We start from the raw sequence: 12,596 nt of genomic DNA on the forward strand, positions 1-12,596 counted from the left end.
TGCAGTGGACTAGTGTACCTCACAGGGTGTAGTTCTGGCTTGTACCCCCAGCATCCAGTACAGACTTCAGGCTTCTGTGACCCTCCCCAGGATGAATGGATATTACTATGAGGGGAGCCTTGTTCTGGCAATTCTTCTTGGGATCTGCTTTTGTTTACTTCAGAAGCACACATTTAGTTCCAGTCTCACCTGGTTACACACTGCGGCAAGGGACTCATTAGTCTCGCTGTATTCAGTGCTTTTGTATTTGGGTGATATAGTACTGTATATAATGATGCCGCTTTGCTCTTTAACGCAGAAAGCCACAAGCTGACTTTATCCCCAACCTTTAATGTACGTTCAAAATTGGACTTTTGGAAAATATAAAGGAAGTTTGTCCTTTATATTTTTAAAAGGATGTCACCATATAATTCAATTAGAAAGCAGATTAGTTTTAAGACTTTAGCAATTCCGTGCAGCACTGATTGAAATGCAGTCTCCACTGGCAGTGATCGATCTAAACTTTTTGTTCTCAGCTTCAGGATGCCTTGAAGTGTCAGCACTGTCAGAAGCAGTTTAAGTCCAAAGCGGGTTTGAATTACCATACCATGGCGGAGCACAGTCACAAGGTGAGCTTGTAAACCTGCACACGCATTTTGTGGAAGTCGCTGGTGGGAAATCTGCAGATCGGGGGCCACATTTAGCTTGCTGAGATACCACATGGGATGAGAAAATATTAATAGCATAAGTTACAAGCAAAAGGAAGCCATTCAGCCAGGCTTTTTTTCTCATGTTATTAAAAGATAACGGATCCAAGGAATTTTATCCAGCAATTTTCTGAAAATCCCAGTGGAAACAGCTTCTACAACATGGCTAGGTGGGTTGTGCCAGTCACCCACCATTCTTTGTGCAAAGAAGTGTTTGACGATTCTTGTTTTGGTAGCTTGACAGTAGTAAAGTAAAAAGAGATTAGAAATTTAGAATTTTACTGACGATTTGCAGTATTAATGTTTTGACATTTTGAGGCACCTCCGTTTATGAAAAAAAAAGATGTATCTTTGTCTTCTTAATCCATGATGAATTTGCCTCAGCTGGTGAGGGGTAAGTTCACATCCTCACAAAAACAAGAACAGACTAAAACTAATAAGTTGAGTCCATGATAAATTATGCACAGCCTCCACTACAGATGCATAATAAATTATATTGGAATAAACAGTCAAAGTTCACTTTCCTTTTTTTTTTGCTCAAACTTTCAAGCAGCAGACATGGAATTGTTTGACAGGCAGGGAGGAATAAGAAAGCTAGCCGAAGGGCTGAGGTATTACAACAGAAAAACAAGTTTTCGAAAGTTGTCTGGAGACTGGCTTGTATTCCCAATGAGTGCTGTTGCCTGGGGCAGATGTTGATCTGAGAAGCAGAAATAATGTGACGCATCATCACTGCTGCTGCAGAGATAGGCAAATAACATCTGTGGCTCTTTGATGATGGAGCTGTACCAGTGCCAGTCCCAGAGGTATATCTTGTTCAAGGGTTTTCAGCCAGAGCAGTCATTTACTATTGATTCAAAGCTATTGTGATCTAGTGGTTCCAAATCCCATGCACAATAGAGGCTGTGGTTTAAACATGTGCTGTGGTATACCGCAGGGTAAGCAGCAGAGTTTTTCTGTGAGATGCGTTCAGTCTTGTTTTCATTACCGCTGGAAGGAGCTCTCTTGCCTTCTGTTGTTTTCCAGAAGGAAAAAAAGAGACTGTTCCATGGGAAATACTGAACCATATGGTGTTTTCCATGGAAATATAAACCCAAGGTCCAGTCTTTACATCTGTTTCTTGTCTTCGTTTGTATTGACTCGCGATCCTTCACCTTATCAGGTTTCAAATCAGATAAGCTGTAGACATTTCTTAATCTTTACTTTCTTGAGGATTGTCAGCATTCTTTCAACGTCTTATTCTTCCATACTCGATTTGTCTGTTATTAGCATGCCTGCCTTTTTGATGATAAAATCATTACATAGATTTGAGAATGTAAAATGGCATTTTGAAAGTCTTTTTTATTTGGTTACAGGTTTCAAAAAGAGATTAGTATGGCATAAATGTGTGTAGTGTGCCTCTTATATAACCGGTAAAGACAGGTTTGTCAGAAACAATAGCGTGCTTGATATTTGGCATTTGGCAAATAGTTATTTCCTTAAATAGTCTGTTGAAATGTTTGTTTTTTGTTACTTAGATCTTGGTTAAGAAGCTTTTCCACAAGTAAGTTCTATACAGTAATTGTGTATTTCTAAATAAACCTAACTCATCCAGTGTTTCATATTTCAAAACCCATGTCTAAAAGACTCCATTATGTAGGTTTTCTTTGAAGACATCTGTGGATCAAGGGGTAAAGATCAAATCTACTTGTAATTATTGTAGAGGCAACATGTGAATAAAATTTCACAAGTAACTCAATTGACAACAGTTTTTGTAACTGTTGAGGAAAATCTGAAATCAGATGTGTCTTACCTATCAGTGGTGTTTTGTGCATGTGCGTTAAAAAAAGAAACTCCTTCCGCACGCATGTCTTTTACCCCTGTGGTGAAAACTGTGATGTTGCCTTGTTTCCGAAGCCGGTCGTGAACGAAGGTCACTTTCAGGACGGGCAGGAAGAGAGAGAGAGGCTGCGCCGAGTGCTCAAGCAAATGGGGAAGCTGAAGTGTCACAATGAGGTACACGCCAAAGCATGCCTGCGGTTTAACTGGCAGCCAAATTAAGAACTGAACAAGAAGAAAGCAACTTGCCATTGTCCTTTGCCAGTGAGACCAGATTAAAAACAAGAGGCAATAGCAACAACAATAAGTGAAGCTGAGTGCCTAGAAAACACTCTGCCTCCTTTGTTACTTTAACAAGGAGACTGATCAGACAAGGCAGTGTTTTTATTGCTGCTTCCCAACATAACACTCATGAAATATATTAATTTGCATGATACTTAAAATTATGTATCTGTAATTCTGAAATAAAATTGCAAATCTGGAAAGTCCTTTGAAAGTGTTGCTTAATTTGAGAGCACATTATGCCTTTTGTAACATGGTGATTTCTGCAAGATTGGGGAAGTATGTTTTTGCCTGCTTTGTTGTGTGCCTGTACACACAAGTCTCTTCAAGGTGTTTTTCTGCAACCTGCTCTTAACTGTCTTCCCCTAGGGCTGCACAGCCACTTTCTCAAGTCTCATGGGCTACCAGTATCATCAGAGGCGCTGTGGGAAGGAGCTGTCTGACACAGAGAAGCCTATCTTTAAGTGCGAACATTGTGGGAAAACATACAAGTCCAAAGCTGGCCATGACTATCACATTCGATGCGAGCACACAACTGCGAGAGTCTTGACAGTAAGAAGCATAACAACTTTTCATTTAAATGCGTCACTGTGAAGTGGTGTCTGTAGAGTCTTTTTGTCTGTAGAGTCTGGATCTTGCCGGCATGTTGGGTTAAAATCTTGCTCAGAGTACAACCTCTCTGAGTGCATTTGTGCTGCAAGAATCGATCTGTGAAAGACCTTTGCGTGCTGTATCCTGGTGTCTGTCGTGCATACATTGCTGTGTCTGTATGCAAAGACAAGCTAGAGTCACAGAAACTATATTTGAGCATTTTGGGACACACATTCCTGTTGAAACCTGTTCAGGTTGAAAGAACTGAATCTCTTTAGTCTTGAACAGACACAGGTATAAGCTCAATGGCACTGACAAAGACAACAAAGCTGACACAGGGGATACAAGTGGAAACTATGTGGAAGTGCATTTAAAACCAAGAACAAAAGGCACTTCTTTACCCATGGATGGGTATTTTGTTTGGAATAAACTACCCATCCATGTGGTTGAAGCCGATACTTTGGCTTCCTTCAGGAAATGGCTGGATGAGATCCTTCGATCAATAAGCTGATAACTCCCAGACTGACCAGATAGGGGTGAATGGTTCCTATCATTTATAACCTTTCTTACATTCCTACATAACACAACCATATGCATTACAGTTGCCATGACAGGGAACAGAGCCGTGCTTGTTCCTGAATTCTCTGGGTGGCTGTGAGTGGCCCGCTCTCCTTCGATACACATGCTATGCTGTGTGCAGTGCTGACCGGGCACAGTGGGAGTGAGAGTGCAGAGCAGTGCGTCACCAGATCCGTGCCGCGTGCGTCTTGTAGAGCCCAAAGGAGCCGGAGCCAGAGGAGCACCAGGTGGCGGAAGAACCGGTCGAGGACTTTGAGCGGACCCCCAGCGGGAGGGTCCGGCGCCGGTCCGCCCAGGTGGCTGTCTTCCACCTGCAGGAGATAGCCGAGGACGAGCTGGCCAAGGACTGGAGTAAGCGCCGCATGAAGGACGACCTGGTCCCCGACAGCAAAAGAGTAAGAGCCGTGCTTGTGATCGTGGAGACTGTTCGCCAGCTGGTCCCACCAAGACCGCTCTCTTGCGTACACACACAGAGCGTTTTCAGGGCCTGTCTGTACCTCTAGCCAATCTTATTATATCTGTGCCAGACTTGCACCTTTATGTGAGGATTTTAGCCTATTAGTACAGACGTTTAGCATGAAGCCACACTACCACCAAAATATTTCCAGAGGAGCAGGGCTGCTTCTACATTGTTCTTCACACCAGGCATTATCTTCCTTCTTACCAGATCTTTTATACTTTTTACTACATGTAAAGAGATATTGTTCAGATTGTATAACAGGTTCCTTTGATGTCTTAAGTGGATTTCTGGTTCTTATAGCAAGCTGAAGTACCAGAACATTTACAGACCGGGATAGGTGATATGAATCAAAACCTACATAAGTACTGTACATTAATTGTTATAATGTTTATAGAGCAGTTATAAGTTTATAAGGTCTTATATATAGATTTGCTTGCTCAGAGTCATTACTCATGACAAACTGAAATGCATTTTTCTATGCGCAGTTGCTATTTGCTTATAGTGGATTTGCTACTGAAGCTCAGCAGGTGTGAGCCTGGCCAGTACTTGGCTGGGAGATCTCCTGGAAAAGCTAAGGGTGCAGCTGGAAGAGGTGTAAGTGGGACCAGTAGGGAGTGCTCACCCTGCGGTCTGTGTGGGTCCTAATGCCCCAGTATAGTGACGGGGACACTGTACTATAAAAACGGTACATAAAACCGAGGTCCCAATTCTCTGTGGTGATTAAAAATCCCAAGGCGTTTCTCGAAAATAATATGGATGCAAGCCCAGTGTCTTGGCCAAATTTCCCCCCTGGCCTTTACCAGTCATGGCCTCCTAATAATCCCCATGTCTGAACTGGCTTCATCACTCTGCTCTCCTCCCCACTGAGCTGGTGTGTGTGGTGAGTGTACTGGTGCACTTTGGCTATATAAGTGTACACAGCACTATTTAAGTGTAAAGAATTATTAATTATTATTACACAGATGAAACATAGATACAGCAGGAAAGCATGGGAAATAAAGTAGAAAATCAACAGCATTTTACTAGTTTTAATGCTTATTATGTGTACAGTAGCTCTTCACTGATGAGGCTGTAATACCTACAAACAGTAGTCTCTGGGGTTGTTTCCATGTGTGTTAGAATTTTATTTGAGGCATATTACTCTAAAACGGGGAATTCTTGTTAACCACATCCACAGCATAAACTTGGTACCAAATTCCAAATCAGTCTTTATCTTTAAGTGTGCCATTTGACTTTCACATAATAGTTTAGTGTTGTCGATTTTGTTGGCGGCAACTGCTTTGTTGAAAGTCTCTCAATTTTATTTATTAATGATGTTTAAAGCCGTTCTCTCTGTTGTTGGTTATTTGTATTTTAACCTTTCTGTCATATTCAGTGTTTTTTTAGAAACCGAACTTGCACAAGGTACAGTAACTGTTAGTATAAGTGGATAAATCACTTTTCTTGTTTCAGCTCAACTATACTCGCCCAGGGCTTCCAAAGTTTAACCCCAAGATGCTTGAAAGCTGGAAGAATGAAGTCAAAGAGAAAGGATTCATTTGCTGCCCCAGCAATGTAAGTCATAACATCTACAAGGCTTGTGTAGTTTAGAAATCATGAGAGATTTGGTTAGTGTTCACTACCATTGTTTCCTTTTGTTCAGTTTGTACAAAAGGCTGATTGTTTTCTGTTTCTCTCTCAAGTGTTGTTTTTGCTTGTAATAATAGTTCCTTTGTTAATTAACCACCCCCAAAATAGTCTTCTTGCCACTGCATACTCTTTAATAGCCCAGTGTAACCAAGGTACACAGCTGGAAACACATCACTGGGGGCTGTAAAATATTTTACCATTGCTGCCTCACAGCTGTTGGGTACATGGCTCAGTTCACACAGAGATAATGGATGCATGGAGTTGTGGCTGTGTAGAGTGTGCTTCTGGGTTGGTGATATTTTCTTTAGGCAAATTTTCCTGTTAATGCATTTAATGCACACATTGAACATTTTTAGTACCCTTTGGGGAAAAAGGGAGAAAAAGGAATTAGGTTCCATACTTCTGCTTCTTGAATGTAATGTACAGTAGCTCTTCACTGATGAGACTATGGGGTTGTTTCCATGTGTTAGAATTTTTCTTGAGGCGTTTAGCTCAAGCCAAATCAAAGTCAGGTTTCCATGAACAAACAACATGCTCACCAGAAAATTTGATTATTCTCGGTGCAACGTGTGACACCCTGTGTGAGCAAAGCTCTTCAAAGGGAAGGGTTAAGCCCGTGTAAGACAGATGTGATTTGTGATGGCTGGTCGTTTAAAAATTGTTTTATTACATGTACCCAAATTGCCATTGAAGTGTAATTGGTAGGGCTGCGTGTATCATTATGAGTGAATGATGCATCCGCTAGGTACTTCTGTGACCTTTATGGAACAAATATGTACTTAAACTGATGGAGATGAAGGACATTTGAGATCTGAGGCCTTACATACAGTACATAATCCAGAAGCTGTCATAGAACAAGATCATTTAAGTTTGCTTTTTAATGAGAAATGTACCTTTCCATGTGAAATTATAAGTGAATATCCTTGTGTATTCGATGTCATTATCATGAATAATGAATTGCTTGTAATTTACCTTGGAATTGATGTTATTACTCTTTTTCACAAACGTGGTTTTCTAGAACTGCTTTTTCAGGAATATATGCACATTACTACTTCTCATGTACAGAAACACACATGGAAATTCCACCATTTGAAACACTGGGATAAACTGCTTCCTTAATATTTACAGAAACTAGAAGGGTGTTTTTTATGGTTCAAGGACTGTAACTGTTGTTACTTTATAATATGTGTGCAGGGCTGTGAAGCTATCTACTCAAGCGTTTCAGGACTTAAAGCCCACTTAGCAAACTGTAATAAGGTATGTACTTTTCAAAGATAAATGTAAAAATATACAATTGTCATCATTTGTCTTTCAGTTTGCCATTAACTCTCAACACTTTTATAGTATTTGAAACATCATATTTAAACAAACTATGATGACAAAGGCATAGATTGACTCTTATAAGTAATTTAACTTAATGGATTACCTTGAACAGTACATGGAAATAATAATGTAATCTCACGTAATTATGAGTATTTAATGTGCTTGTTGTGATGGTAATTGATATATTTATTTAGACATACTCATGTAAACGTCTACAGAGATGTATTCTTTCCCTGTATATTCAAAATGCACCAGTGAAAGGGAAGGCAGAATTGTCAGCTTTTTGTACTTACACTTGTACCATAGGAGAAACAATCTATTTGTGTTCTTCAGGGAGGTGGTGCTGTTGGAAAGTATCGATGCTTGCTGTGCCAGAAAGAGTTCAGCTCGGAAAGTGGAGTAAAATACCACATCATTAAAACTCATTCTCAGGTAGGCTCAATGTATAACAGACAGATCTAAATTTGCCTTCACTTCCTTGACACCATGGTGTCATAGGAAACTATGGACAGAGAGTATTTAAGGATTTAGATAATAAACTGCTTTATAAAAAGTCTCAGTCAGGTAATAACGTGAACTTTGTGATGTAATCCCATAGCTGGTTCATAGAAATTCAGCTCACAAGAACTGGATCTAAGATGCTGTGAAACATCTCCATTATGGTTTTGTGAAAAACTGTAAATCTTAAAGAGCAGAGTTTACTATTTCTTAAGGTTTGTTCAGGTTCACTCAGGTAATAATCAGCCATTTTTATATTTTATCTTTATTTTTTTCTGAGTGTTTTTTTACTTCTTTTCTCAATGCAGAACTGGTTCCGGGCAGCCAACCAGGTAACGCCAAACAGCAAGAGGAAAGACCAACATAATGGCTTAAAGAAAGACTTAAAGAACAGCACAACTGGAAAGAGGAGAGGACGAAAGCCCAAAGAGAGATTGCCTGAAATGTCACAGAAGGACTCGGAGAGGTCTCAGTCAAAGACTAGCAATGCAGACTCCCCAGAGAGCACTTCTGCAAACAGAAGCCTCCCAGGCCCACACAGGGAAACAAAGACACCTGTAAAGAAAAGAGGGAAACCCAGAAAGATGCCACCTGAGTGAACTGTGCACGGAAGATGATTTCAAGAAAATTGCAAGCAGTTGCATTTCACTCTAGATATGAAGGAATACGTTAGAAACCAGACAGTAAAGATAACAAATAAACTACTTTGTTTCGCTATTTAATATTAATTTACCATGTGTTTTTTTAACCTTATATATAAATATATACAGTATATGTGTGTGCTGGTATATACTGGTATATAGTACTTTTTCATTCTGTATTCAGACCTCATTTTAATTCTTAGGCTCTTAACAAAAGGGAGATTTACACCTGTAAGCAAGGTGGAAACCCTTTTATATAAATATTCTTTTTTAAACAAACTACTATTTCAATCAATTTTGAGTAGTGTTATCTCAACATGTACGTAGGTTTATGTTGTGCTTTAAAAAGATCTATAGTATAAGCTATTTAATTAGCATGGTCAGTTAATTTACTGCTCTTGTATTTTTAGGTACTTTAAAGCCAGATTTTGTCCATCGTATTCTTAAAGGCAGAACTTTAAAAGCAAACAAAAAGTCAAAATGTCTTTACTGTGTGTTATTTTTTTGTCTTATAGTGGCAGCTGAACAATAAGAGTAACAAATTCTTATTTCTCTGATGATGGCAGGATGCCTTTCAAAACCGTTCGCTGCAGTGCAATATTTTCTCCTCGTTTGTTTAAGGAAATAGCCAACTACTTCGTTGAGCAAAATTATATTACAAAATCAAGGCAATTTTCCTCCTTGCTAACCAGTCTGATTCATTAGCTTTGCTGTTTGTGTCATTTTGTAGCAAGAACAGGGTACTTGGAAAATATGATCAAATGAAAGAACATTTAATTAAATCTGATAATAAAACAGAATATTAATGTTTTTTCCAGCTTGTGCCGAAGTTTATAATTGCACAGTAACTCCTGCTCTCTTAAAGAATACAGAAGCGTTTCAAGCAGAAAATAAATAGAACTATTCCCCTCATTCTACCTGGAATTCTTGAATAGGTTATATAACTATATTGAAATAGTAGTCTATTGAAATAATAGGAGATTTTATTATACATGATGGAAGGATGATTTTGAAAGAATATATATACTCTTAAAAACATATTGTTCCCCCAAATGCTTAATTTTAAAAGTTTACAATAGTTGTTTCCTCTGATACATCAAAGGGGCCATGTGCAAATATATGATTAATTTATTGTTAAAATACTAGAATCTGCAGCACAATCAAAAGTATATTTACCATTTGTGAAGCAGAAACTTTTTGCTATACATTATGTCGTATACAGAATGTTGTTCTGCTGTCCTGCTATTTTTTTTTCCAGGGAAAATTTGTGATCTGTCTTAACATAACATCAGTTTAAAAACAAAGGAATACCCCTTTAACTACTAATGAGAAAGACTTCTCTGACATAAATGTCCTGTCCTGTGATGAAGGATACAGTTTACTGCTGGTTATACAACTTTGTTGCCTTGCACTTTAAATATCCTTTTTATCTTGCACTTCAATGGTAAATTGTTATCCAGAATCTCAGAAGTGGGTGTATACACCTGGTTTATAGAATATTATAGGACTAAGATGTCTGGCTCAGATATTTTAGCCGTAAGTTCCCAGTTTATAACTTATAAGAGTTATATGTTATAACAGATTTGAAACTACCATAGTATAAGACAAAATCCTGAAAAAAAAACAGTTTCTAATATAATGAAACTTGTACCTTGTATATTTTTAGGGAAAAAAAACTTGAAGTTAAAAAATGAAATAAGTTTTTTAAAAATCCATTGCTATGACACATATCATCCTTCTGTGTTTTTAAAAATTATCACTTGTCCATCTATTTGATTTTAAAATAGGAATAAAACCAAAATAATGAAGATACCATGTGTTACATTAATTTCCTTCCCCATCACATTCCAGAATCATGGTCTCAAGTTTTTTTACATTCTCATTTAGAAATATCACATATTTAGCATTTTAAGTATTTAAGATGTTACTGAACAAGGTCTACTTATAAGGACCTCAAATTGATTATTATAGGTGTCCTCACAACTTTTCTACCTAGTTTAAACCTTAATAGTTGTATAGCACTTTGATAGGGCCAGAATCAATCAATCAAAATCAGTCACTATTGTCATTTTTTAAATTACAGGCATGCTGTATGCAGTAATTAATTAAATGGCTCATAATTATCAAATAGCCAGACGCATATCATCACAGATATGTGCTTCCTTAGACTCAGCATGGCTTTATTTGATAGACAGCTTCAGTGTCTCCTGCTCAGTGAAATGGAGAAGTATGAATGAGCAGGCCATCCATGATCATTTCTAATTGTAAAATGAATGTGTTCAATTACTGAAGTCTATTGCATATAATACCTGATCTAAACACAGTGGTATGAAGACCACCTTTTCACTGTGGGAGGTTTTCAACAGGATGGAAAAAAAGTGTAAGGAATGGTTCATCATAAATTGAAAACATTTACTCATTTGGCCAGCAATTCAGCCTTGGACACCGAAGCATTAAATGCAATTTTTTGGAGAAGGGTATGAAATACCTAATCCACTTGTAAACCAGGCAGATGCTACCTAATACCCTACTGTCATGCTTTATTATCCTAGATTAAAATCCTGTTATTGATTTCATCCATGATAACACATTGGGCTTCAGAGGTATTTCAATTTCTACTATAATCTCTCAACATTCTGTACTTACCTGTACTGTATGTGTTTTAGTTATTCCATTTGCTCTGGTTTGTTAAGTGGGGTCCAGTGCTGAAATCAGGCTATCAGGAACTGATGGTGAGATACTGTTTACAGCGTGCTTAGTGATGCATTGTACAGACTTGATTTCCAATGGCTCAGGGGGGTATCTTCACTTGTGCAATTTTCGGGATTTTTAAAAATGTTCCCTGTTTTTACTTTCTGTTGAAATGCATCCTTTTCTGCGACTTTAAAAGTCCTATACATACAGTAACATACTTGTAGCATTTGTTACAAGATAGGCATTTAAGCTCCACTTATAAAGTGTGTGCACGTGGCTTAAAAGTACTTTTTATAGCCAGTTAAAATCAATGTAATACAACTGTATATGGGTATCTAGAAATGTTTTCCCCTTTTCTAGGATTTTGCTTATGGTCTTAAATATTTCAATGTGATCATTATCACTGTGCTAACAAAATATTTAATCTTAGCATCTGTGACCTGTCTTCCTAGACTACCTGACACACATATGCACCATCTTTGAATGCAGTACAGAACGTACTATTAGACCTCAAGATGCATTAAAAGAGTTTGCAACTAGAGTAATAAACATTAAAATCAGCTTTCAAGAATGTTCTGGCTTAATTCATTTTAATAACTAGCATTACACATATAATGATGCTGGTTTTATTACTCCTTGACTTCATTTGTTTTTGTGTTGTAACGTTTTTCTACAACTTAAATGTACACTTCTTTTTAGAAGACTTAAACTTTCGTAGTAAAGGATATTCTGGTTTTGTCCTTTCATTGTTTCTCAAAAGTGCACTATCCCCGTTAGATATTTTTTACAGGGATATTCAAATCCCCATTGACCACGACATTGTGACTAGATTTTAGGGTCAGTGGGGAACTATGGCGTGCTCTCATTGCTACATTTACAGTTTATTCACTTTAGTTTTACCTGAAGAGTTGAAATTCTCACGAAGTGCAACTCGGAATTCTGGTAGGCGGTTTTTTTCCAAGCAGATCTGTAGAGCATCTGGGACTGAGAAGTTAGAGAAGAGGAAAGCAAAACATCTCCAGTATATCTTTTTTAGAAACTGTGAAGGAACTATTTTCCTTTTATCTATCCAGAGAGTAGCAAGTTTACAGTAATAAACTAAGGAAATGTTAAAGCTTATTTTGTTTCTCTGTTGCAGTTATTCTTATCTGAAGCCTATTAAAAGGGGTGTACTGCACTATTGCTTAATCAGAACTGTTAAATTTTACAAATTGTTGTATTAATTGTGCATTACTCTTCATCTAATTAATAAAACTGTTGTTGAATAAATCTTTGATTTTTATCTATATCTTTGCATTTTACCTATATACTGTAGCACATGTGAAGCAAACAAAAAAAATTATCGAGATCATAGCACTCGCTGTGTGAAATTCTGAATGTATAATGATTCGCATG

At 37.8% G+C, this 12,596-nt stretch overlaps 1 protein-coding gene across 5 annotated transcripts in view; it reads left to right on the forward strand.

The window, feature by feature from the left end:
* znf512b (zinc finger protein 512B) overlaps positions 1–12,470 on the forward strand; it is a 30,822-nt gene extending 18,352 nt beyond the window's left edge. For all 5 annotated transcript variants that reach the window (XM_088608221.1, XM_088608223.1, XM_088608222.1 and 2 more), the window contains 8 exons: positions 516–608; positions 2,583–2,681; positions 3,156–3,338; positions 4,151–4,351; positions 5,869–5,970; positions 7,240–7,302; positions 7,702–7,800; positions 8,175–12,470. In XM_088608221.1, coding sequence (XP_088464347.1) covers positions 516–608; positions 2,583–2,681; positions 3,156–3,338; positions 4,151–4,351; positions 5,869–5,970; positions 7,240–7,302; positions 7,702–7,800; positions 8,175–8,465 — 1,131 coding nt within the window. In that variant the 3' untranslated portion in view covers positions 8,466–12,470. The remainder of the gene's footprint in view (positions 1–515; positions 609–2,582; positions 2,682–3,155; positions 3,339–4,150; positions 4,352–5,868; positions 5,971–7,239; positions 7,303–7,701; positions 7,801–8,174) is intronic.
* The last annotated feature ends 126 nt before the right edge of the window (positions 12,471–12,596 follow it).

The sequence above is a fragment of the Lepisosteus platostomus genome, chromosome 15, assembly GCF_059453375.1.
Source record: "Lepisosteus platostomus isolate fLepPlt1 chromosome 15, fLepPlt1.hap1, whole genome shotgun sequence".
Lineage (NCBI taxonomy): Eukaryota > Metazoa > Chordata > Actinopteri > Semionotiformes > Lepisosteidae > Lepisosteus > Lepisosteus platostomus.